The 27,357-nt window shown below is 42.9% G+C and overlaps 1 protein-coding gene across 4 annotated transcripts in view; it reads left to right on the top strand.

Annotated features, from left to right (window-relative positions):
- The window catches only part of robo3 (roundabout, axon guidance receptor, homolog 3 (Drosophila)), an 86,465-nt gene extending 59,317 nt beyond the window's left edge, over nucleotides 1–27,148 (top strand). Inside the window, exons 10-27 of one of the 4 annotated variants that reach the window (XM_070982389.1) lie at nucleotides 4,838–4,919; nucleotides 5,856–6,024; nucleotides 8,220–8,386; nucleotides 8,472–8,593; nucleotides 8,734–8,950; nucleotides 10,985–11,109; nucleotides 11,639–11,822; nucleotides 12,538–12,786; nucleotides 13,351–13,390; nucleotides 13,595–13,734; nucleotides 13,962–14,243; nucleotides 15,106–15,253; nucleotides 15,788–16,006; nucleotides 16,528–16,727; nucleotides 16,949–17,056; nucleotides 19,029–19,196; nucleotides 21,413–21,552; nucleotides 25,069–27,148. In XM_070982389.1, coding sequence (XP_070838490.1) covers nucleotides 4,838–4,919; nucleotides 5,856–6,024; nucleotides 8,220–8,386; nucleotides 8,472–8,593; nucleotides 8,734–8,950; nucleotides 10,985–11,109; nucleotides 11,639–11,822; nucleotides 12,538–12,786; nucleotides 13,351–13,390; nucleotides 13,595–13,734; nucleotides 13,962–14,243; nucleotides 15,106–15,253; nucleotides 15,788–16,006; nucleotides 16,528–16,727; nucleotides 16,949–17,056; nucleotides 19,029–19,196; nucleotides 21,413–21,552; nucleotides 25,069–25,080 — 2,772 coding nt within the window. In that variant the 3' untranslated portion in view covers nucleotides 25,081–27,148. Of the gene's footprint in view, nucleotides 1–4,837; nucleotides 4,920–5,855; nucleotides 6,025–8,219; nucleotides 8,387–8,471; nucleotides 8,594–8,733; nucleotides 8,951–10,984; nucleotides 11,110–11,638; nucleotides 11,823–12,537; nucleotides 12,787–13,350; nucleotides 13,391–13,594; nucleotides 13,735–13,961; nucleotides 14,244–15,105; nucleotides 15,254–15,787; nucleotides 16,007–16,527; nucleotides 16,728–16,948; nucleotides 17,057–19,028; nucleotides 19,197–21,412; nucleotides 21,806–25,068 lie in introns of those variants that run through there. The other 3 variants (XM_070982391.1, XM_070982388.1, XM_070982387.1) reach the window with 3 other exon arrangements.
- Nucleotides 27,149–27,357: the final 209 nt, after the last annotated feature.

Here is a 27,357-nt window from a genome sequence, read left to right as displayed (position 1 = left end):
AACATAACAAGGGGCCATAAATAGGCTTTGGGTTTCAGAGATGAGATCACAAAATTACTTGCAAAGATCAGTTGTTTCATTTGAGATGTTCTGTACACTTCAGTTTCTGGCTTGTCAGTGATGTCAGGGATTGGGCACTTGAATCCATCTGTAAAACAAAGATTCAAAGCCCACAATTACACAGAAACACTGCAGCTGTACTGCAATTGTAATAAATTTTACTTAAGTAAAAGTGCTTGTGTAAAAACAAACTTCGATAAAAGCAAAAAGTAAGTAAGTTACTTTTGTTAATTTTGTTTTAAACTGGGAAACTTAGAATAATTTAATATGACTGTCATTATCAAATAAATGTGGATACAACTGAAAAAGAAGGTACACTATAGATATTCATTTTTCTGATATTGATTTAATATCTAATCTCATGATGTCAGCGTCAGTCTGACTGTTGTCCACAATGACAAAATGACAAATGATTAAATAAGTTGAAATAATTTTCCCAAATAGCCATAAGCAAAAGCCTTTCATTTTTAAGAGGTTACATACATTACATCACATTTATCGACTTGAAAATCCCTAAATGTCCCTTTATGTGGGCTCTGCTATGAATTAAGTCCAAAAGGGAGTGGGAAACACAATAAACACAAAACACAGAGCACAAGCTTGCTTTTGAATGATAGAAAAAAATGGAATCACCATTCATAAAACACATTTAACCCTGAAATAATCAGTATAAATAAGTCGATTTCATCTGGGCCCCCGGAGGGGGACAGATGGTCTGTTTGTCCCTCATACACTGGCAATGAGGAGATGCCATTACCCTGGGATCCCTGCCAGACACACACACTATGGACGTCTCACACTGGTGCCAAGACGCCCTAGACAGACGGGAAGTGTGTGTGTGGTGCTGGCAGGGGAGTTAAAGAGAGGGTTGTACTGCCATTCTGCTAAACAGTTGATGTGGGTGCTGGGTAGGGGGTGTGCGAGTATGGCAAGGTAAAAAAAAAGGAGAGGGACAGTTTGGAAATGGAGGAACTCCAACAAAGCCCGAGGAGTGTGAGTACGACTGCACGGACAACGAGAACGAGAGAGAGAGAGAGAGAGAGAGAGAGACAGAGAGAGAGAGAGAGAGAGAGAGACAGAGACAGAGACAGAGAGAGAGAGAGAGAGAGAGAGAGAGAGAGAGAGAGAGAGACAGAGAGAGAGAGAGAGACAGAGACAGAGAGAGACAGAGACAGAGAGAGACAGAGAGAGAGAGAGAGAGAGAGAGAGATTACTGGGAGTGATCAGGTTAAAGCAGGAAATCGAGTTCATGTGTTGACTTTAAATCCAAGTGTACATGTGTCATTGGCGGTAATCACATTTCACATCTGCACTTTCCCAAAGAAGGATCTGACATCATTATCAACCTTCTGTGCACTGTTGTGCAGATGGCTGATACGCATGCTAACTGGGTAGTTAGCAGGTGGTGGACAAAGAAAAGGAGAAAGACACCAAAGTTCACATCACTCTGTTTGACTGACAGGTGATGTGTGGGAAGTGCAGAGCAGAAATATCTCAAATGTCAAAGATGTAATCAAACTACTATGAATAAATAAATATTCTCAGGTTCCCTCTTTAAATTTGGAGCTCCTCTCTCCTGCCTCCCTCCCTCCCTCCCTCCCTCCTCTTTTCCTCTCGCCTCATCCATTTTTCAGCAATCTGTTTCACTCCGCAACCAAAGCTGCCGGCCTTGATTAATGGTCAGGTGTCTCGGCTGTTTACCGCACCCGCCCTCCGTCCTGATTCCCCATCCACCGATCAAACGCCACCATCTGGGGACTGGCTTTTTACCCACTCAGACAGAAGCACCATCAGCCAGCCCACAGGTCAAGTCAAGGTCAGGGCCTATAGAAAGAGAGGAGGAGCAGCGAGGGATGTTGTATAGAATGGAGAGTCACCTGTCCAGTGTCCTGCAGGATGCTCTGACAAGCCACTTAGGCTTGAGTAATTCCTCTGTCAGCGTTACTGATGAGTCGGCCCAGACGCAGGAGAGGAGAATGGGCGAGGATGTGCACGCCGCTCAGAGAGGCATTAGTCATGATAGGCTGTGCCTTGCACGTCCTCTGCATAATGTATAAGGTTTTCAATGGGAATAATGTGGGCTGTGTTTGCAGAATAAGTGAAGAAGGGAAGGCTGATTGTGTTTGCGGTGGATCGGGTCTGCCTGTAAATTGATAATCTACTGAAGACTGAAACATCTTGCAGCAAAATAGATGAAAAACTAATTAAGATTTACCGTAACACTCCTACACACACCTGTACAGCCACACACACACAAAGTGCAACAAGAGAACTATTTAGAGAGCCAGCAGCCCTCACAGGTGCAGTTGACATTAAAATACAAGCAGGCAGTCCCTTTGCCCACACAGTGTGCTGTAATTGAGCCCACCTGACAGAGTGTATCTGACACTCTGTGGAGTTTATAAAGTAAACAAACATGGTTTTGTTAAGACTAATTTCTCACTAAAACACTGTGTGTCCTCAAGGCCTTAGCAAACTGTTGAATGCACTTCATACCTCATAAAACATTTGCAGAGTCTTTAAAACCTGCGTTGTTGTATTAGAGCTTGTCAACAATACTTGGGTACAGCCATCAAAACATTTCTCTGCTACACCACCAGTCGACTCAGACTCAGACTGCATTTAGGGCTTTGAAGAAAACCCTGCGCAGTGGAAGGTATTCTGTGGAGTTTTCTAGTAAATCAACAGTTACTGTATGTTCATATTCAGTTTCTCACTACAACACATTATGTGTTTGTTTGAGGCCTGCCAAACAGGTTAAATCTGTTTCCCTCTCTACAAAACATTTGAAAAGTCAATTTTCTGAATATTTTCAGAATTTTGATGGTGGCTGTCTTTGCTCACCTTTTGCTGGTGCATTGATATGTTTCTTGGTGTGTTAGCTGGTATCAAACTGAAAACAGCCCTTCACTGGAAAAAAACATGCAAGGGGGTTTGGCGGTGGCGTATACTCGCAGATAACATTTAGACAATCAAACAAGTCAAGAAGTTCATTTGGAGAAACTGATGAGTTTTAGGGCTTATCATGAAGTCATTTTGTCGTCTGTTATAAACAGAAGAAATCCGGCATTCACTTCACAAATTATCTACCAGGAGTGAGCATTTGCACGTATTTTATTGGCTAATGAAGCACTTTAATGACATTGCATTGCACAGCAGCAGAAGTTGGGACAGGTTCAGCATTTTTGTTTGGGCCATCTTCTCCATATCCGTTCAGATGGATGTTTTTTTTTTTCATACAATGCTGTTGTGTCTGTGAACGCTCTGTTGAAACTGAAAATGAAACAGAGACAAAAAGACAGAAACAAAACAAGAAACAAAGAAAGACAAAAGAAAGACCTGGAGCAATGAAGCTAAAGCAACAGAAACATGTTCAAAGGCGAGTTGTTACTGCCTCAGTGTGACATCGAGAGATTCCCCAGTGTAGAGACCCCCAACATCTCCCTCTGTTGTAAGCAATTTCACAGCCCGTCTAGCTTTTGGCTTGCCTCCCCAAAAATGTAATAGCCAACGTTCACATGCGCGCACGCACGCACACGCACGCACACTCACGCACGCACGGATGCATGCACGCATGCACACACACACACACACACACACACACACACACATACAAGCACATTTATCACACACCTCTTAATTACATCTGCTCATAGCCTGTCTCGAATGCTAAGTAGCTGTTGAGTATAAAGACTGGCTCCTCAGAAATTTCTAGACCTCTAGATGGTCATTAAAATTCTGTCCTTTGATCCTTCCTTTAACTCTCCTCCTCTGCCGTGTAGCAATCAGACGAGGAACATAAAAGCCACCAGCTTGACTTTAGCTTTGACTTCAAATAGGTGGACTGAGAATATATCATTTATGGAAAAAATGACTACTATTGGCAAAATGTTATGTTAGAGCTCCCTTAATGAGAATGCTAATTTTCCTGTGCAATTACAATAATTGATGCCCAAGAGAAGCAGTTTTATTTCACTATGAAAGAATAATGATGAGCACATTTAGATAAACACACCCAATGTATTGGCTGAATGCTGTATTTTACTTCAAAATCTGAATTTAATAATATTTTAATGTTATCATCAAGTTACTGATGTATAAGGCAATGATATATCAATATTCATGATGTCATTTCACTGCAAAATCATGCAAATTGCTTCGCATAACCACGCAGCCCCATGTGCCTCTAAAGTTCACCTGCCTAAGGATGTAAATTTTCATCTTTCTATCATTATGTGTCCATGACTCTATTGTCCTATTGTCAGCAATACATGCTTAGTTTTCATCTTAGATACTTATATGATGCCAGAAGGAGAGGTGTCAACCATGCCATCATCATGATGCTCTGGCTATGCTAAAAAGACAAAAGGTGATGGCTCTTAACAGAATTACAGATGCACTTTTGAAACATATTGGCACCAATGGGAGCGACAAGCTGCTTTACACTGATACTAAAAAGCCAGTCTTACTTTGATGTGAAAGTGGAAAGAGTCACTTGGTCAGCTTTGTGTGAATAACAGCTCTCTGGTCTGCCAGCTTTTCATCCATGCCAACTTCCCTCTGCTCAGTATTCTGAGTACAAACATTCTGGTTTGAGAGATATGACATTTAGTCTCAATCACTGGTAATGGGTACATTAACATAGTATCACAGTCTCACTCTCTCTCTCTCTCTCTCACACACGCGCGCGCACACACACACACACACACACGCGCGCGCGCACACACACACACACACACACACACTAAACTAATGATACACATTTTTCTGTTGCCAGGAAACTGACTCTGGTGTTTACACCTGCCTGGCTTCCAGCTCCAGTGGAGAGACAAGTTGGAGTGGAGTGCTCACAGTCAAAGGTAAATTGACTCTGCGTGATTTAAGTACATGCAAATGACAGCTCAATGAAGTGGCAACCTATAACAACACAGAGATATATGATTAAAAGCCCTTTTCATCCAGCTGAAAATGGAAGTGTCTAAAAAACACTCTTTTATTTCTGCACTATTATTCATTTGGGTAACTGTGGAGAAGTAGCTGTGTAACACTTTTACTAAATAGATTAAAGTGTGACTGCAGATAAGAAGATGTACACACTAAGAAGTGGGATTTTTAATTTTTAATTACTCAAATGAAAATAGCTGAGTCTAATTAAAACTCTTAACCCCTGCTTGTCCTGAGGCTGTTACTGGGCTAACTGCAAATACAAAAGTCTTCAAGTTCATGAATGTGAAGCATGATGTTTAGAAAGGGCAGGCTCTCCTCTGGGGATTAAGAAAGGTTAAAACATGTCCTCATTCGGCTTGTAATGGTGAGCTATTGTCAGCCGCCGCTGCAGCTCAAAGCACGCTATCAACTGAATGACAGTGCTTTGTGAGGCTATGCCCTTTTCGTTTCCTCCACCAGCCATCAGGCTTCAGAACATAAAATATTTCAAGCTGTAGAGATTTCATTAGTGGCGTTAAATGAAGGAGTAGCGATTTAACAAGCTCCTCTGATGACACTCTAGTTTGTTATTGGACTGTCAGCATCTAAATGGTTAGTTAAGATTTAATAATTGTGGTGAACGGCAACATTGTGAAGTCTGTCAGAAGTGAGGAACTCAGCCTGTGGCGACGTTGATGCAAATGTTCAGTCAACATTAGCAGGATTACACGGAGGACATAATGAAACGCTAATGCTAAAGGCGGATGCTGCAGTGAAATCAAAAGTGCACCCTCGTCCTGTCTCTGCTTTTATTTCTCTTCCACCTCCCTTCACTCTGCCTCCATCTTTGTTTCTTCTTCCTCCTTCAGAGAGTGCAGACCCTTCAGTAGCTCAAGCCACAGAACCCTTCCAGTTGCCAGGTCCGCCACACAAACCCATAGTCACAGATGTGTCCAAAAACAGTGTCTCTCTGACCTGGCAACCCAACGCCCACGAGGGAGGAGCCGCTGTCACTTCTTACATCATTGAGGCCTTCAGGTGAGTTTAGGCGAGGCTACGTCAAAGGCAGATGCTAAAACAGGAACAAACTGACACATGTTTTTGCCTGATCAGTTTATCTCCACAGTTGTCAAGGACAAATGAGAGTTTTTAGTCAGGGATCCTTCACTGCTCTACCTCTATGCTTTTTTTAGCAATTAATTTAGTCACGAACCATTCCTCTTTATTCAGTAGTCAGAGCTGCATTATTCTTGGATTGATATCTTAAAATTTGACCATTTTAAATTTTAAAGGAATTGGTCTTACCAGAATAGATAACCTTTTCATTTTGGGATGGAAAAATACCTTCACTGAAGTCCACACGAAATAAATTCCTTCACAGTTTGCTTCTCTTTGAAGTGAGTCCAGCTAGCAAATTCATTGATTATTATTAGACCAAAAAACACATTCAGAACAATTCAATGAATGGATTAATCAGGGGCAAAGTAGATTTAGCTGAGCAGGATGGGTGGCTGGACGGATGGAAGGAGGCTTCCGGATGAAGAGAGGCAGGTTTTGAGGAGATGTGTCCCTCAAATTTGATAAAGAGGGGTTCACCGGCAGAGCTTAATCAGATCTAGACTTTCCACCATGGCCCATGGCAGCAGCCGAGCATTTCCAAATAACGCAAACTGATTCTTTATAAAGCAGCTGGAAGGGGCCAGTGGGATGGCTGCAATAACATTTCTTTGCCTGAGGTGCTAAGGTTTGTTTGTAGGAGCACAGGGAAGAGCAAGGGTGTGTGTGTGTGTGTGTGTGTGTGTGTGTGTGTGTGTGTGCACGCACGCGTGCGTGCATGTGAGTGCGTGTGCGTGCGTGCGTGCGTGCGTGCGTGCGTGCGTGCGTGCGTGTGTGAGTGCGTGCGTGCGTGTGTGCGTGCATGTGTGAGTGCGTGCATATGCAATGTGTAATAGTGTTTATTTAATAAAGGAAGGTAGACTCTCCATTTTCCTGGTGGGACTGCATTCATTTTCTCTTTCTGGGGTCGCAGCCTTTTGTGTGAGTGTATGAACTCCCTCTGAGCATCTCCCACACAAAGTTACCTTGAATCCCGCACTGGCCCAGGGTGGCCCACACTCACCCACAAGAGATGAGTATTCATGAGTCCTTTTCCTCTTTGGTCTAATTGTGTAGTTAGTTCAGCACTGATGCTAGTTCACCACAAGCCCCCCCAGTACCCTTGGTTTCTGAAAGTGTCAAACAAATGGTTGGAGAGGCCTTTGTGACTGCTGCTCTGCCAAGGTGACAGTAAATTCACAGAACAAAATGGAGAGACGTGAGGACGAGGGCGCAGAGTTGAGCAGTCGCAGGATAATGCTTCTGGGGGAGTGCCATAAGGCTAAGAACATGCCCTCATTTCCTGTTGGCAGCTGTGCCTTCTTACAAGCATCATTACATTATTCATCAGGACAGCAAATTGTATCATTTGGAGGAGATCTAGTGAGCACAAACTTCTCTGAACCAAGCTCACATCTGCTATTGTTTACTAGATAAGAAATATTAGAGGAAGCCAAAAATAGATCCTGCTATTGCCTGGAGATCTTCTCATGCATTGATTAATTGTGTAGCTGCACATCAAATGAGCTTTGCAAAGTGTTCCCGAATGCAGTATGAAACGCGCAGACACACGTCTTTTGTATATAGTCTTTCTGTTGTGGGATGTGCATTTACTCTAGTGCTGTACAAACTTGAAGTACTTGTGTTCACTTGAGTCTGTGCACCTGTACACTACTGCTATATATAAGATGTGTTGTCTGTTTTAAATATTTGTTTTGTCCAACACTTGGGTGAAAAATGTGATTGTGATGACATTTCTCACTCTTTCCTGAAGTTTTACAAATCAACTAAACCAAAAATCTTAAAATAATCAGTCATTCATTAATCCATAATGGATTGATTTGTAAAATAATCATTAATTTTACCATGAAATAAAATAATAAAAAGCTAGCTCTGCCTTGCTACAGTGAACTGCTGCTTACGTGACATACAACTTACAGTACAGTCATGTTCATACATTCTGTCCAAGGAAACATTTTGATGTGCAGGAGGTTTCAGTGTAACAGCAACACCAGCAGTGAAAACCCTTGGAAAGACTGTTGAGAGGACACATTAATGCCTGTCTTGTCTAAGATTTGGTATCAAATTTGGTTGGTAAATATCATATTGTTATCCTTTTTTCCTCCATCCTTTCACAGCCAGCCAGCAGGCAGCACATGGCAGACTGTAGCCGACATGGTCAAGATGGAAACACACACAATCACCGGCCTTCTCCCCAACACCATTTACCTGTTTATTGTCCGAGCTGTCAACGTCTATGGCCTGAGTGACCCGAGCCCCATCTCTGAGCCTGTCAGGACACAAGGTCAGTCTGCACCTCTCTCCCACCCAATAAAACATGACTGTGCTAATGCAGTGGCAGCAGAGATGAATATATGTGTGTTCTTCAGATGTGAGTCCCACAGGTCAGGGAGTGGACCACAGGCAGGTGCAGAGGGAGCTGGGAGAGGTGGCCGTCCAGCTGCAAGATCCCGTCACACTAACAACAGCTTCCATCCGAGTATCCTGGACCGTAAGTGGCTCTTTGTGGACCTTTGTTTTATTTAGAGAAGGAGCGTTTGAGGGTTCAGTTAGGCTTGGGGAATGGAGAATTGTATTCTCCATCTCCATCTCTCCTCTCTTACATCTTTTATTCCCCCTCAATTCATCAAGGTTGACCGTCAGTCTCAGTTCGTCCAGGGCTACCGTCTCTTCTACCGACCCAGCGGGGGAACCTGGCTCCTCCAGGACCTCAACTCCCCCTCCGAGCGCAGCACCATCCTCACCAACCTGCTCAAAGGAACTGAGTATGAGATAAAGATTCGTCCCTATTTTGATGAATTCCAGGGCAAGGACAGCCGAACGTTACTGGTTCGAACCCCGGAAGAAGGTATTCAGTGTGGTGCCTTCTGAAACATGTCTGTACCAGAAAGACATTCAAAGAAAACCTCTTTTAATAAACTAGGCTAGGTTTTCTTTGACATTGCAGGGCCTTGAAAATAGCAGTTCATTAGCCTGTCTGACACCACATGAATCTCAGTAATGTTATCTCATTTTGGGGTTAATTTTATATCCTCTGCAATTTGGGTTTATTTATATTGATCTCTGTTTTCATTAAATTCAGCTGCCACACACTGTGATTTCTGCTGCCTGAAGTTCACAGCAGCCTTATATTGGTTGACGCTAACTCTAGACTAAAAACAAGGGAGAAGACATTTTTTGCCATCAGCACTTTATAGACTTTGGATCGACCTGTCTAAGTAGCTTAATCTGGCAAAAAAACATTATTAACTTTATAAAGCACTCAATAAAATGTCACCCCACACCCCCACCACAGCTCACTTTCAATTCAATTCAATTTCAATTCAATTTTATTTATTTGTATAGCGCCAAATCACAACAGAAGTTGTCTCAGGACACTTTCCATATAGAGCTGGTACAGACCAAGCTCTTTTATCTACAAAGAAACCAACAATTCCCCCATGAGCAAGCACTTGGCGACAGTGGTGAGGAAAAACTTCCTTTTAACAGGCAGAAACCTCGAGCAGAACCAGACTCTGGGTGGGCGGCCATCTGCCTCAACTGGTTGGGTGAGAGAGGAAGAGCAAGAGAGAGAGAGTGAGACAGACAGACAGACAGACAGACAGACAGACAGACAGACAGACAGACAGACAGACAGACAGACAGACAGACAGACAGACAGAAATGCAGTCAGAGAGAGAGAGAGAGACAGACAGACAGAGACAGACAGAGACAGAGAGACAGACATGCAGTCACAGTAACAGTGACAGTGGATGTAATAACAGCAGTAGCAGTTGCAGTGGATGTCAGGCAGGTCCAAGGCAGGAGACGCAGCTGAAATCCACAATCCAGATTCAGCCACTGTCCATGGGAACCTGCAAGACGACAAAGCACAGAGACTCCGGGGAAGGAGCTAAGTTAGTAACACGCCGTGGTAGGACATGAGAGCGTGCGGATGGAGAGGGACAGAAGGACAGAGGAGCTCGCTGTATCTTTGGAGGTCCCCCGACAGTCTAATCCTATAGCAGCATAACTAGGGGCTGGTCCAGGACCAGCCTGAGCCAGCCCTAACTATAAGCTTTATCAAAAAGGAAAGTTTTAAGCCTACTCTTAAATGTAGAGACAGTGTCTGCCTCCCGGACAAAGACTGGAAGATGGTTCCACAGGAGAGGAGCTTGATAGCTAAATGCTCTGACTCCTGTTCTGCTTTTTGAGACTTTAGGAACCATAAGTAGACCTGCATTCTGGGAACGCAGTGTTCCAGTGGGGCAATAAGGTACTATGAGCTCTTTAAGATAAGAAGGTGCCTGGCCATTTATGGCTTTGTAAGTAAGGAGGAGAATTTTAAACTCTATTCTAAACTTTACAGGGAGCCAGTGCAGAGCGGCTAGTATTGGAGAAATATGATCTCTCTTCCTGGTTTTTGTCAGAACACGTGCTGCAGCGTTCTGGCGCAACTGGAGAATATTCAGCAACGAATTTGGGCAGCCTGATAGTAAAGAATTGCAATAATCCAGCCTGGAAGTTATGAATGCATGGACTAGTTTTTCTGCATCATTTTGAGACAAAATATGCCTGATTTTTGCGATATTACGTAGGTGAAAAAAAGCAGTCCTTGAAATTTGTTTTACATGGGAGTGAAAGGACATGTCTTGGTCAAAGATGACTCCCAGATTCTTTACAGTGGTGCTGGAGGCCAGCGCAATGCCATCCATAACTGCTATGTCATCAGAAAGTGACTTTCATGTTTCTTAACTTGTGCTTTATATGTCCTTACTTCTGTTGCATTGAACAATTTAGTCTAATGTAGTTTTGCACTGATTTGTTGATAATTATTCCATTCATTGTGCTCACTATAAGGATGTTGATGAAGTGACATGAATACTGTCCCCACCTCTCACAGTCCCCAGTGCCCCACCCAGAGCTGTTACAGTGGCGACAGTGAAGCTAAGCAACAGCTCCAGCATCAGTGTCTCCTGGGAGCCTCCACCCAGCCGGATGCAGAACGGCATCATCCAGGAGTACAGGGTAAACACACCCCCGCCAAGTGGAGACATGCTCTGTGCAGCACATACGTCCACATATTTTAACGGCTTCCTTCCACAAAAAACTATAAGATTATGAAAATGAATTCATACTATTCAGAAAAAAGATGGAGATTAAAGGAGACAGGGGTTATTGGAGGACTGTGGACAAAATAAAAGAAGCTGCAGTTCAGTCTCAGAAAGATGACCCTAATATTAACTCAGTGTACATGCAGAGATAATTCCTTCTCAAGGAATGGCTGTGTTTTTAAGACCTCACATCACAGCACGCTGGTTGGCAGTCAAGCTCAATGACTACTGTACATTTAACGCAGAGAATATCTGACTTTGATATCATTTTGAACAGATCCAGTGTTGCAGCCTATAGTCAACTGTTTCATCAGTGAATGAAAATGCAAATACTCTCGCAACTGAGGAATATTATTGGTATAACAGTGTCACAAAACATGCATAACATGCACACATAACACAAACATAACAATTTAAATGCCAACTCTCTTTATCTCAACCAGGTTTGGTGTGTGGGCAGCGGTGGCGACAACCAAACACGTTACTACATCAACAAGACTGTGGATGGAAATACGCTGTCCACAGTGTTGAAAGGCCTGATGCCGGGTGTGCTCTACCAGGTGGAGGTGGCGGCGGTGACCAGCGCTGGCATCGGCACCCGCAGTCAGCCAGTGTCTGTCCTCATTAGTGAGTCCATGGTGACAAAAACAGTGTTGTGGAGCAGGATGTTGATGTACATTTTCTGCAAACCTGACCCTGCTGTCAGAATGTTGTTTTTTTTTTTTTAAATAGATTTTTAGCCATGCCTGTGGTGTTCCCTCTGGATGGCACTGTCCGTCCGTCTGTCTGTCTGTCTGTCTGTCTGTCTGTCTGTCTGTCTGTCTGTCTGTCTGTCTGTCTGTCGATCTGAGCAACTATCAGAGGGATTGGCATGACATTTATGGTCCCCAGAAGAAGACTTTGCTCTAGTGCCACCATGAGGTTGATGGTTTTTGCTTTGAGTGAGATTGCTCAACAGCTGTTGGATGGATTGACCTGAAATTTGGTATCAACATTCATGGTTTGAATTCATGGTTGCAGGGGATGAATCCTAATGATTTTGATGATGATTGAAGTATTCATCTGGTGCCATCAGCTGGTCAAAACCTTTAATCTGTTCAATATTTTAGTTTAACATGCAAAGGCAATGGCTCATTCTTGTATATTAGGGGTTATTGTATATATATGGTGAGGATTTTATTGATTGCTCTGTTTGGCTTTAAAAGCATTATACAAAATAAAATACACTCAATGGATAAAACAACAGGTCAACAAAGGAAATGATGAAATGAGATCTGCATTTCTCCATTAATCTTCCTCTGCTTCATATTTTGCCCTCCTCCCTCCCATTTTCATCTCCCAGAGCTGCCAGCTGAACAGCCCTCCATGCCAGGCGGCGAAGGCGGTGGTGGCACCAGCGACAGCGGCGAGGAGAGCAGCGTGAGTCTGGCTGAGCAGATCACCGATGTGGTCAAGCAGCCGGCGTTCATCGCAGGCATCGGCGGAGCCTGCTGGGTCATCCTCATGGGCTTCAGCGTCTGGATCTACTGCCGGCGCAAGAAGAGGAAGGAGCTGAGCCACTACACTGCCTCCTTCGCTTACACACCAGCAGGTCAGGAACAATGATTAAAATGTGAAATGGTATTTTGTTATTGACCCGAGGCTCTCTCTGCCTGCTGTCTGATATGACACCTTGCACTTATGGTGGAAGTTGTGGAAATTACCTTAAGTGGCATTTGGATTGTAGCCCAAAGCATTTGGGAGCAAGTATGATTTATTCAGTAAAAACAGGAAATATAGCCACAATGTAATCCTCACATTTTGGCCCTGAGTACTTGTTTGACACCTTTATATTTCTTTTTGTGACTGCAAACTTTAAAAATAAGGTCTGTTGTAGTTTACACTGTCTGAGACTGAGTGCAGCAGTGCTTGCTTTTAGACATCTGTTACTTGATTACGAGAGTCTCATTTCAGAAAAACATAGATGCATGATTTAGTTGTGTTCTTTGCCATGACATTGGCTCTACCCACAATCAGTATTCATACAGAATTGAAAACATATCTGTGGAAATGAGAGCAGCTCATCTTGCATTATGAAAACAACATCACCAAGTAGGCCACAGCAAATGTAACATCTAGGAGTTAGTTCACCCCTCCCTCTCTCTGTCTTCTGCAGTTGGTTTCCCTCATGGAGAGGGATCAGGACTCAATGGAAGGTAATGCAGTTATAAACTACATTTATGTTCTGCTATGTGTCTAAATTCACAGTCAACAATAAACTGGACTAACCATTATAAATGTGTCTCACTGTCTGTTTATGCAGCTTTTTCATTGCTGGTCATTCTGTTTCCATCTGGACAGTCGTTGCTGTTGTGCTGTGTCCCACCATGTCTTAAATTAATGCCAGAATGTCTCTGTAGGCCCGGCGTGCTGGGAGGCAACATGGGCAACTACCCGTGGCTGGCAGACTCTTGGCCCACCACCAACCTGGTCCACAGCGGTAAAGAGGCCATCAACTGCTGCACCACCAATCACGACACAGCTGAGAGATACTACAATGGTAGGATGCTGCTTAAACAGACTTCTGTAAATACACTATATAAATGTTTGTTTTTGTGTTCTTGTGGTTATGAAAAAGCTTTTGTGGCAGATTTTCTGATTAAGTAGAGGCATCATTGAGCACCTGGATATGTGCAGGCATTCCATTTGACAAAACTGAGCTAATAGACTCCTAATAAGCAAGAAGCTCATGTAAATAAGCTAAATATTACCCCCGTCCCTGTGTAGAAGCTGGTATCTCCAACTACCTGAATCAGACAGAGAAGTACAGCATAGGTGGCTCCACTGAAGGTCCCATCTACAGCACCATCGATGCCACCAGTGAGGACCTGCACAGCTTCACCTACGCCCAGCACACCTCCACCACCCCCTACGCCTCCACCTCCATCATGCCTTTCACCAACCAGACACAGACACCGACCCACAGTGGCGAGCAGCAGGATGATGGACACTGGATCACCCAGCCGGGCCCCTCTGGAGCTCAGTATGCCCAGCCGGACCGCTGCAACGGTGAGGAGGGCACCAGGATCTTGATCTCTGTTTTTGTTCTGTATAGATGGGTGTTGTGGCTATAGGTTACCGACAGAACCAGTTCAACACATGTTGTTTAGGTCTCAGCATGCAGTGCTTGTGCAGTTTGCATCAACTGACCAATAAAACCAGGGTGACTGCACATACTGCAGACTGATATCAAAAATCCTTTTCTTTAGCTTTTGGCTATACAAGGCTATACTATACATTTCTCATACTCTGTTGTCATTATTCAAAGGCTTTCTACAGTATTTTCACATTTCTTTATAATTATTTAATTTCATCAGAGCTGAAATGATTAGTCAAGTAATTCATTAGTTGAGGAAAAAAAAATGTATATGCCGCTATTCTGATAATTATTTTTCAAGCAACAATATCAATAAATGTGTGATTTTTGAGGACTTCTTGCTTTTCTTTGTTGTGTGAGATATTAAACTGATTTTTTTATAGTTTGCATTGTTGGTTGGATAAACAAGCCTTGGGCTACAAACCGTAGTTTCCATGACCTATTTTTGTAATAGTTTCTCCAAGCATTACCTGGTTATCTAACCTCTATATTTTCTAACTATTTGAATGTGATCTATGAATAACTTAACTTGACTGAGCATCAGTGCTGCACACAGGAAAAGGGAGCTTTCTTCAAGGGTCAAATGAAAATAATTATTTAAAATTTTCATTCATTTTCTGCCCTATTGTGCCTTACTCTCATAGCCATATTCATATCTCCAGCCATAGGTTTGCTGGGATATGTGTCATATTATGCTCATGATGAATGAGCTCAATGTGACAAAGTATCCACTTCAAGTGAATCATTGTGCTTCTCTCTCTGTCTGTTTTATAGGTAAACCCAAGCAGAAGGCGATGGGTAAGGCTGTGAAGACCCCGTCTCTGACCTGGATGGAGGCCTTGCCCCCACCTCCCCCGATTGGAGAGCTGGAACAGTATGAACAGGATGACCAGCCCCCAGAGCATGAGGACATGGACTTAGGGTGAGTCAGACTCCCACTCCCTCTCTTTCTCACGTACACATTTCTATTAATTAGTATTATACTGCAACATCATCAATTAGACTTACTGTCACCTCTAACAGGTACATTAAGTACCGAATCCAACGTGGTTCTTGTGCCCCTGGCTTTAACAACTCAATTACATCAGCTGTGGTCAATTGCTTTAGTGATTTAGCTGTTTTCACTACCCTTAAAACACAATTAGCTGTGTTGCTCCTGACCAGTTGCTCTCTGCAACCTCAGAATAAACTGTCATTCAGTATCATGCTCGTAGCAGCAATCCCACCCAAGAACACTTAGCCTCCTGCAGTTTTGCCAACGGCAAGGCCCTCTAATTTGATTGGATCCTGAAGGAACAGCATTAATCTTTAAATAGCCTCATGGCTAGCTGGAATTGAAGACAGTGAGACAAGGGCTGCCCCTCAGCAATATCGTTTAAGAATCCGTAAAGATAAGACCCAGCTATGTCTCTGACACTGTACCATATAGCTGTAGCACTCTTCTTTGTCTTTGTAGCTCGGATGAGGAGTGGTGTCCTCCCCTCCCAGAGAGAACTTATCTGATGGAAGGCTGTGAGGATGGGCCCTCTCCCCCGCAGAGGAACAACGCCTCCTCTCCAGCCACCTCCTACAGTCACCAGTCGACTGCCACACTCACCCCATCACCTCATGAGGAGGCCCGAGCCCCAAATGACCTCCCCCGCCTCAACCAACTAGACAGCCAGCAGCTGTCACGGTATGTGAATGGGCACATCATTGACTGGTAGCTAATGTTCATATTTGAATATAGTGTTTTTGTTTACAGTAACTCATGACCCTAAACTCTCATCATGAACAAGCATCACATACTGTGCTGAATGCAGGATATCTTTACTCCTCATGTTTTTCTGAGACTTTACCATCCACTGTTTGCTGCTCAGTTTACTGTTTTTTCATTACTGTTATTTAGTTTATACCAGTCTGTCAACATGGAGAAGTTCCTCCATAGCAGTAGGTAATCTGTCTTACCAGTTAAATCTAGTCTTACAAGTATTACTTAAAAAATTAAAACTTATTTCATTGTAAGGCTTTACCTTTCACTTTAAAACATGACTATGTGATTTTTTTAGAGACAAAATAAGAAAATCTTCCTGTTACATTTATGGCTTGTGTGAAATTCACTTTTTTTTCATAAACCTCACTCTGCGCCAAAGACTTAGCCTTCTGTTCCGTTGATTTTTTTTCTCTCCAGTAACATGTTGCCCTTACTTCCCATAGCAGAAGGTTACCCTGCGGTCCAGTGCCAGTTCCCCAGGCACCAAGCCCGTCGCTCACCCAGTCCAACCCCAACCTCTCTGGCCAACAGCATCACGGCTCATCAGAGGCTGGCACACTGCAGTGCCAAAGTCCTGCCCATCGCTGCCTTCACAGCCAGGGGCCAGCTCTCAATGAAGACAACGTCAGCGCGACTACACCCGGTAAAACACCGGCAGTGCCGTGTGCTCATTCCTACATACAAAGGCACATTAACAAACATTATCATGAAAACTAAACAATCATATATGTGTGTTGACATGTGTTGACTTTTTGTTGGTGATTTAAATAATTCATATGCACGACTGCATTAAATGCTTCATGTGTGTTCAATATGGTGGAAAAACCCTTTCTGATTGTTGTGTTTTTCCCTTTCCTCAAACAGTGCACAGTCGCTCATCCCCAGCAGATACATGCACTCCTCCCAACCAAAAATCACGAGTGAAAAAAAAAGTGTCAAAGAGTTCAGCATACAGAAGAGATATACAAGGAGGTGAGTGGATTTCTGCTTGGACTCAAGTAAGTTCACCTCAGGGATAGTAGTGTAACATCTGCTTTTCTGTTTTTCATGACTGCCATTTTCTCAAATTCAGGAATTGTCATTGAACACACAGGGAACACAACACTATTGGACTTGAAGGTATAATTTTGCAAGAGTGTCACAATGACACTGTCACGAACATCACAATGTTCTCGGTAGCAGAATATGCAGCCCTACTACAAAAGAGAAAATCACGTCCAGTTATTTGTCTGTTCATTGCACTTTGTCATTGAGTGAATAAACACATCCTATAATAATCCAGCACACACACAGATATTCTGAAAAACCATCTGTGATGAATATTACAACTCGGGTGCAAAGGAGAGATGTGAGGTTAGTGTTCATGATTATAAACATGGATTTGTAAACTTCAATTCAATTCAATTCAATATTCCTTTATTCATCCCTCGAGGGGAAATTCCGAATTTCACAGCAGCATCAATAACAGAATAGAATATTAAAAGACAAAGTGCATGCAGTTAACACAAAGTATATACAAAAGGGTGTACCGGGAATAGTATTTACAAACCAAAAATATTGCACAGTTTACAGAAAAAAATATTATATTATTATATTGAGGCGTTAACGCAAATCAATTTTAACGGCGTAATTTTTTTTAATCGCGCGATTAATGTTCTTTGTGACCTAGTGAACTTGTAGTTTTTTATAAGCTGTGGCCACTGCTAGTAACGTTACAAAAACTACAGGATCCGATTGTAAACCGGAAACAAAACAATGGGCACGCCCCACGCATTTTGGTCTCACCTGCTCGCTAGCTGTGAAAGTTTAGGCGGATGTCAAGCGCGAAACGCCGAAATGGATGCGAACAAGATTCTGAATAGAAAGTTTAGTTTCAAAAAGTTGCCAGATTGGTCGACTGACAAGACCAAAGCTTGGACAGAGGCATATGGATACCGCAACTAAGAACAAGCTTGCTGCAGCCATAGCCAAGTAATTTTCATTCTTTCTGGAGAGAAATAAGAGGCTGAGTTGATAAGCCTCTGGTGAATAAACAGAAGAGCATTATAGTCTGACTGCTTGTATGTTTAAAGGAAACTTAAGAAAGGAAAGTTTAAGCCATGGTTTAACTGCACTATAGCCTGAGTCCTAGTTTACAATGATGTGCACTTTGTAACTTTATCTTGTATCACCCTGTTTTGATCCCTTAGAAAGGGTTGTTGAAGGGGCTTTTTTGTAACCAAGCATTTATTTTTTTTGTCATCTGTTTATTGACAGTGTTAAAATGTGTGAGATTTGATTCATTCAAATGTGAATGACTGCCAGTGCTCAAAGTGAGAATGTTAGTGTGAAATATAACACCACGTTGTTTTCAATAAAAAACATTTGCACAAAGCAAGCCTATCCACTTTTCCATGTTGATAACAGTATTAAAATGATAATTAATGGGACATTTAGAATAAATAAAAATGTGCGATTAATTTGCGATTAATCGCGAGTTAACTATGACATTTATGCGATTAATCGCGATTAAATATTTTAATCGATTGACAGCACTAATTATTTTCTAAACTTAACATACGGATTCTAAACTTAACATACGGATTCTTTTTGTCTGCACACACCTTATGCTCACCAGATAACCACCTCAATTTCTCCAACCTTGAAGGCACTTCGACAAAAGCTGCACATGAATCACAATGAGAACCTTCATTTTAACCTGCAGAAAAGCATTGTTAATTTAGATTTGCCCCTGTTTTCTAAAAGAAAACAACTCTGTTTCTAGCATCCTGGCCTCTCTCAATTATGTGCAGAAAAACAAAAAGCAGTATGAAACTATTATGTAACAGCAACCTGACACTAAAATTAGCTCAAATGCATCCACTGAAAAAGACAGCAAAAATGCTCTTCCATATCTGAAACTCAGACATTCTTTTTGCTTTTCCCTTCTCTTCTTTCTGTTTAGACCTCCCCCCACCTCCAGAGCCACCCCCAGAGGAGAACAGGTTGCAAGGCCCCCAGGTGTGCATAGAGACCAGCAATGTGGTGAACGGTGGTCCATCTTCCCTGGAGAGGAGTGAATACAGCAGCAGCAGTCACCAACGGAAAGGCTCAGGACAAAGACACACCGACAGTACGACAAAGTTTTCGGTCATAATTTGGTTTAGGGGTAGTAGAATCTAATTTAGCCTAGAGACTAGGGGCTCTATTTTCGACTCCGCCGCCGATGCGGCTCAGGCATGGTGCAAAGTCAGGTCCGCTTCACTGATGGGGCGTGGCGGCACAGACTTTGGTATTTTCTTGCACTGCGCCACCGGCGCATCTACTCCTCCTTCTCATCTCAGTCCCACCCAGCGGCACAACTCGGAAAGAGGGAGGGGAGGTGGAGTGGGTTTGACACAGCCGAGTCAAATCTTCACCAATCACACCAGCTCCTCGCCTCACCTTTAAAAACATCGCTGGCGAAGTGCATGGCAAGTTTCGAGGATGACTGAGCCCATGCAGGAAAGTGTCCGACGCCCAAACTAAATATGAGGTCCTTAGATGGTAAATCCTCGGCCTCCTCATCCTCATCCTCCTCAAAGCAATGATGTACTCCATCTTTGTAGATAACGTTAAGCATTACAATGATAACATTTGTATTTGGAATGAAATGACGTGGGTAATAGCAGACAACGATCATCACTTACGTTTTTTCCATGTGTCTGTCTCTCTCTGTCTCTCGAGTGCTCTGAGATAGATGCAGTATATATGCTCTGTAGGATGCCACGGCTGTTTCTGGTTGCCACAGCGACGTTAATTGATTAGTTCACATCCCTGTTTCACCTGTGTACATTCAGTCAGGGTGAGTGACCATTACGTGTGCCGAACACGCAATGTGGTCAGATGAGATACTCATCAAAATATGTAAATATAGGTCTGACTGTATGTGCTGACTCAGACAGTTGCATTGAATCGTGGCTGTTGCTAATTATTGATCGCAGTGTGCGTTCGATGACTGACCGAGCACTGCTGAAAACACCGTTAAAACCACGCTGTCGTCTTGTTGACGGTGTGATATATGGCGTCATCAACCACGTTTTCAGTGGATAGCCGTTATCACCTAGCAGCCACCCATCCAGAGGGGTGTCCCCCTGAAAGACTGTAGGGATGCTAGAATTCGCCAGGATGAACGAGTCATGTGCCGACCCGGGGAAAGTGGCATATACGTTTGTCACCAGGCAATTTGAGTCACAGATCACCAGACATCCCTGTTTCACCTGTGTACATTCGGTCAGGTTGAGTGACCATTACGTGTGCCGAACGTGCTTGCAATGTGATCATGTGAGATACTGATCAAAATATATAAATTTAGGTCTGTCTGTATGTGCTGACTCAGATAGTTGCATTGAATTGCGGCTGTTGCTAATTATTGATCGCAGTGAAATGCCAGACACTGTGGAAACCTGACTGTGAAGTGTTGGTAATGCGAGCACACGACTCCGCCGGTTTACGAATATCCACTTGCCCAGCGGTGCGCCACTGGCGCACCAAGTGGACCAGGTCTGAGGTGGCGAGCTCTCAGCGCACATTTACACCGCTGGCGCAGACCAAAATGGGATGAAAATCTGAATGCGCCAGCTGATTATGCCGACACCTCTCCCTACTGCGCCACAATGCCCATCGTGGCGCACCTCTGTGCACCTTGGTTTACCAAAATACCAAGTGCGCCGGGCGCCTGCCTGCGCTGCTCGGAAATACCACTGCACGGGGTGCGCAGCCTGCGCTGCGCAGGCAGCGGAGTCGAAGATAGAGCCCTATGTGTTCCTCCTGAAATATTCCACCCCGTGTAGAAATTGGATGATAAAACAACACCTGCATATTTCTCTGAAGCAGAGTAAAAGTTGTACTGAACTGTCGTAACCACGTAGCCTTTTCCATGTTTAAGCTGTATCGTGCTGTATCAGTATTTTCTCCCCCCGTGTTGCACAGTAGGGTGAATGGGACTGGCTGGAACACAAATACTTGTATCCATGACTGGTCACCTGATCATTCCTTATGAATAACTACATTTATAGCAGCTATGCATCTGTAGCCTAGCAAACACATATGTCATAAGTTGGTGGCCATAAATGAAAGTACAAGGTATGACGCCACCCTGAAGCAGACATTCAGTTTTTTTCACCTGCTTTCGCATAGAGAACAGTTACACCTACTGACCACACCCAGCATTACATGTTGACAAATAGAAGGACTCTGTCTCTGTCTAAATCAATCTTCATTTCCGCATTAAGATACTGTGCTGCCTTTAAAACAGACTAAAGACCCTTACTGTTATTCCCACTTTGCTCCCTTCCCCTGCCTCCTCAGATGAGGAGATGATGGCATATAGCAGTAAGGCTGGTTACCTGTCCAGGAGTCAGATGTCCAGTAACTGCTCGACCACAGGAAGCTCCTCATCCAGGGGCTCCACTGGCTCCCGAGGGCTCAACTCTGCCAGAAAACACGAGGTAGGATACAGCAACCCTAATGATTTTATAATTTCAGTGCAGCTTTATGCAAGAAAATATGTCCTTTTCTCACCTCAAATGGATTTAATAATTGATGCTTTTTGATATTTATGAACACGGGAACAAAGACCTGCAATGGAGATGTTCATGTGCTTTAGTTTTATCTACATATCATTACTTGTGCTCCATAAAACACACATAATCTTATACGTGCGGGCGTATGGAAAGAGCTTTTACATTCCCATGTTGCCCACACACATACACACATACCAACATCCTCTCAGGCTCATACATACAGATCTACCATTACTGTCTGCTCAGGATAGGCTTTACAGTAACAAATGTGCAAGCCCACTGCTGTCTCTGGAGTGCACTTCTGAGGCCACACTTCACTGTGGGAGCTCTTCTTTAAATGCACCCCCTGCAGGCTCCCTCACGACAAGCTGGTGTCTTTTATGGCAGAAGAAGCTGTGCCAGACGAATGGGAAGCTCTGCAGGCATTTCATGCGAGTGAGGCAACACTTCCAAACAGTGTTTGACATGTCCCTCAACATTACTGTAGGTAGGCAGGGGTGTAGTAGCTGATAGTAAGCGTAGAAATTTGTGTAAAGTCAGAATTACTTTACACAGCGGTGGCTCAGGAGGTCAAGCGTGTTGTCCACTAATCCCTGGCTCCTTCTGTCTGCACTTCAAAGAGTCTTTCAGCCCAGAACCCCAAGTGGCTCCTGAAAGGCAGGCCAGCACCTGCTTCTCAGCTTTGTCTGTTAAGGTATGCCAGTGCTTAGTGCTGTATAAGAGCAGTCCAGTTGTTACCAGCATCCTGTACTGGTCGAGTGCAGAAGAAACTGAAGAATTGTCTCAGCGTCAGGGAGAAAGAAAATACAGAGAAATATACAGCAAGAAGTACACACAAGAAATGTGCTGGATAAGATTGTTTCTTATGCAGGATCAACTGCAGATTCACCCAGTGAGAATGAGAAATTTGTAATTCCATCGTTATTTTACTCTACTTCTAGGAATAATTGGGCAGATGTTTTCAAAAAGGAGACTGGAAAGGGAAATTGGATATTGAAATGAAATCGCTTCTGCCATTTTCAAAATAAACCTTTATTTGTCCATTTCCATTTAAGCCTTTACATTTTAATTTCCTGGTTTTCAAATTTCCTTTGCATTTTCAAAGCACTATTTCACAATATTTGTAATAATAATTCATTAACCAATTTTCCTTCTTGCTTATACCATTTATTCACAGCATGATTATCAACAGTAGTACAACAAAATAATGATTTATCATCTTTTAATTTGATTTTTTTTCTTACTTTTCTTAGTTTGATTTTTTTTCTTAGGGTCAAAATAGCAAACCGCAAAAAAAAGAACACTGTTAAAAGTCCTGTATGTCACTATTATTGGAAAGATTAACTATTTACTTAGTGTCAAAAGTGAAGTATGTCAAAGCAGAAACATGGCCCCTGGGAGGGTTTATATACTGTTGGTTCGTTTTATCTTGAGAAACACATCATGTAATACATCAATTTTCAACACTTTCAGTATGTTTTGTTTATAGAATCTGAATTTGTAAAGTTACCAGTAAGTAAAGCTGCTAAAGAAATGTAATGGAGGAAAACTACAATATATCTCGCTGAAAGAGTGGAAGTGGAAGTAGAAGTACCTCAAATGCAGTACCTGAGTAAATGTACTTAGTTATTTGCCACCACTGCTTGTAACAACTTCTGGACAAAATGATCCTCCAAAGTTTCAGTCACAATGTCTGTGTAGCAACAGTCAAACAGGCTACAAGTGAAGTGTTAGAATTTACTTAGAGAGGAAATGCATTGAACTGAGTTGACCAGCATGAGCATGGATTTATGAGAAATGGACAGTGTCTTAGCTTTGATGCTTTCTTTTTGTGCTGTAGTTGTTAAGTTTAATGCTGTAACCTGAGGCGTCCCCATAAAGCAGCCTGTGTATGAGAAAGAGAAAGGATGGCTCTGTCACGGGTCACTCTGCTGACCTCAGCACACATCTGCCATGGGAATGTAGCAAAGCAACTTGTAAAAGTGACACACACGCACACAATTGCTCTTTTCACTCGCTGTCAACACATACACACACAGAGCTCCCTTGTATCTCGTGCCTCTCAGGTCAGCCCCCTGTGGAGCAGTAAGGAACACAGCTGACCCACACGGGCCTTTTCACGCCTTGCCAGGGACATGAAAGCGTGACCTCTTTATCTGCCATAAAGTTTGAGGTGTTTCCACAGGAAGCCTGGGTCAGGTTACCCCTTCCTCCTGTGGTGTTGCTGGCTGCTATCTTTGCCCTCTGACCCAGGCGGTCAGTCCAGGAAGGAGGAGTCGGGGGATGGGGTGGAGAGTGTTGCTGTCCTCGGGTCTTTTACGTCAGCTCTGACACTGGGGACACAATACACATCTGTACAAATGAAGAGCGAACGAAGAGACCCACACTTGACTGCAAGTCAGGACTCCACGCAAGAGCACAACATCACTATACCAAACACTGCTTATGCACAACTGCTTTAATTTGAGCAGCACATTCTTTGTGACCAATTAGATCTGGAGGAAAAAAAGGACACAGCCAGTTTAGACTTCAGAAACACACACCACCCGTGTTACATCAGGCGTCCTCATTCTTGCAAGAGCCCGAATCCGTGACAGTTCTGCCAGTTCGTGTCATCATCATCCTCCTCACCCTCTTCTGTCATCAATACTTTATGCACCTCCTCTACCTGAAAAACCACTTTCCTCATGCTTTTCAGGCTCCGTGTCCTCTCCTACCTTTTATTCATGCTGTGTATGTTATTTAACACATGCTTATATGTAGCATACTCTCTGTGTAGCAGCAGCTAAATCACTCAAACTTTACTTTCTTAAACAGACGTCCACCTCAGAACTTGAACCAGTAAATGTAGCAAGCTGACAGCTGTAGATTGTTTGCTGTATATTAAGCTTCGTTTTCATATCGAATGCTTCCAAATCTAAAACATTTCGTTGTGTTGTCTCCATCGTTCACAATTTGAGATTCATGTGTGTGCACATGATGAAGCATTAGTGGGTAATGGCGCCCGGATTGAGAGGAAATAGACTTGAGTCCTTACCCCTGGCAACAGAGCAATCCCAACCAAACTGACACATTCTTGACAAAACTGACAGCTCTGACAAAATTGATTAAATGTGATTCTAAACCATGACCAGAACGAGGCTGCTATTGCAGTCTGCTCCCGGCTTATTGGTTAACTGTCTCTCTCATTTACAGTAACAATTTTGAGTAATTTTAAGTATAATCAGAAAGAGTTTGGATTGAAGATTGGATCTTGGATCTGCCTGTCCGTCAGCTACTGCTATCTACTGTTATCCATGGGCGTTCTGTTTCTGCATCTGTTCATGGAGCAGGGAGGTGCAAAAGTATATGAGAACATAAACTGAAGTCTGCCTCGACTTATCAAAATCAAACGGTGTTCTATGTACTTTTTATTGATGTTAAAATATTTCCATCTTCCAGGAAATGAGATAAGGACACCAGTGACTCTGTCAGTGTACGTCCGATGCCTCCATCATCAGCCATCTTTCCACAATGGACACGAAGAGCTGGACAAGAGGAAAAGTTTCGCTTTCAGGATACTAGACTCTGTGTCATTGCTGTGAAAGAGAGAACAGTGGACTTTTCATTCTGTTTTTTCATATTACTATGATTATTTATAAGCTATCGAGTTCACTCCTCTCCTCTGATTTGTAAATACCTGTGTCTGTACTGTTCTTTTGTGGGCTCTGGATACAGGGAAAGAGACGTATATTGTATTTATGAGGATAAAAAAACAATGTAAAAAAGTCTGTTATTATAAAAAAGCTCATGTCTTCTTGAATGTGCCAACCTTTTTTGTCCAAATGTACGGTCTAGTTTTTGGAAGAACATTAACTACTGTTGCACTCTTGTTGTGATGGCAAAACAACAGAAAATATGAAGCACAAAGTGTGTTTGCTGGTTGAAAGGGGCGGTCAGAAAAACCAAAACGAGCAGGTTCTTGCTCCTGGAAGGATGCTTCCCCACCAGGGTCCCTGCACCCATGTTGTCTAAGAATGTCATACTTTTCTATGTTTCCTTTGGTTCTCTGGAATCAAGGGTTCCAGTGTGCCAGCAGACTGACAGGCTTTATGAAAGTTTGATTGTAACCCCTCTGGCTCCTCTCTTGTCCCCTCTCCTTGTTCGTCTGAGGGACTGTTTGCTGCAGTTGTGAGATAAAATTTGCATATACTCTTCCAAAACAAACAAAAAAATGTCTGTGGACTGACTTTTTTGTACACTTGTTGTTTTGTAAATGTACAATAAAATACATTTGCTGATCCAAGCCTTTACTCCTTTCTTTGGAGAAGCTTTCGTGAAGTGAAGTACCTGGCTGTGTATTTTCTTTTTCATGTCTGTTCCTTTCTGGCATTTTATATTGCACGGCACGCCAAATTTAACCTCATTTGAACTACCTTGACACCTAACGCTACACCTACAGTATAGATAAATGCAAATGTAAAAAAGGAAGTAAACGTAATGTAATGAACATGCAGAAGTGTTTTTTTCAATTGGATATTAAAGCAGCACTGGCCTTGGTGTCTGCATTGTTTTACATATAGCTTTTAGTTGCTGTAATTATTCTTCCTGTCCATGTTAGCCATGAAGAGAGTAATACGCAGTCACTCTGATACGCAGTCGTCACTAGCAAAATGTATTCTCAAAAGCAGTTTAAGCTGATGCAAATTGTCAATAGTCCGAGGTAGAAAAATTTAAAAAATCTCGATTTGATGAAATTCTAGCTTGATGAGCACTGTTTCCTTGATGAGCTGCGGTGGAGGAAAATTCCTCCCAAAAATACCATAAATGCAAAAACCAGTGGAAAAATACTCCGCTCATACATTTGCTACAGTGCATTTTCACACAAAGGGCTGTGGATTTTGTCCTCTTGCATTAGAATCAAATTAAGTACCCTCCTCTGTGTCAGTGTAGACAGGACCAACAAGCAACCCTGTGGCCTACCTGTGGGCGTGTGGGTGTTAAGACTTGGACAAATATGAACCCACCAGTAAGTCAACAGCAAAATATCAGTTCATCATATTTAATACAAACAGTGAATATAAAGGCGTATGTGGTTTTCACGTATGTTTTGAAGGCACCTTATTGTTATTGGATATATTACGAGTAGACCTGCACATTTTAAACTGTTCAAACTGTCAAGGTCTTTAACACCTTGATGTCACATAAAAAGTCAATCAGGTTCTCCAGAGGCATAAAGGTCACATGGGAGGCACATGAGTCATCAGTTACACGAATTAAGGTGTGAATTGTAAAGACATGCATCTGTTGAAAACCGTAATATTTTCAGTTATCCATCTGTCCTCTCATCTTCCCCAACCATTCTTAGGGTGTTTACCATCTGTGCAGTAGTCAGGCTTGAGATTCTTCTTGATATACAGTAAGTCTTACGAGTTAGCTGTAAGATGAAGGCTGAAAACTGTGTATGCATGTGTGCTAGTGCAAACCTCTGAAAACTTCAAACTTCTTGAAACTTTCAACTCCTTGACGGCACTTCCCAGTCAAACCAAAATAAATAATAAAAAAGTGTTCCTTTTTGCTGAAGCTCTGTTTGCTTCTTAATCTCCTAATGCTCCATTCTTCCTCTAACTTCACAGTGCATTGCACCTGGGTGAGCGCAGCACGCACCAAGGAGCATGAGATTGCCAAGCTCTCTTCTCTAAGAGTGCAACACACACTCCCGCTTGCTGTCCACCTGAGACAAGGCATGCC

The sequence above is a fragment of the Chaetodon trifascialis genome, chromosome 16 (assembly GCF_039877785.1).
Source record: "Chaetodon trifascialis isolate fChaTrf1 chromosome 16, fChaTrf1.hap1, whole genome shotgun sequence".
In the NCBI taxonomy this organism is placed as follows: domain Eukaryota; kingdom Metazoa; phylum Chordata; class Actinopteri; order Chaetodontiformes; family Chaetodontidae; genus Chaetodon; species Chaetodon trifascialis.
Note: the sequence above shows the minus strand (reverse complement) of the source record. Positions and strands in the feature narration are given on the sequence as shown.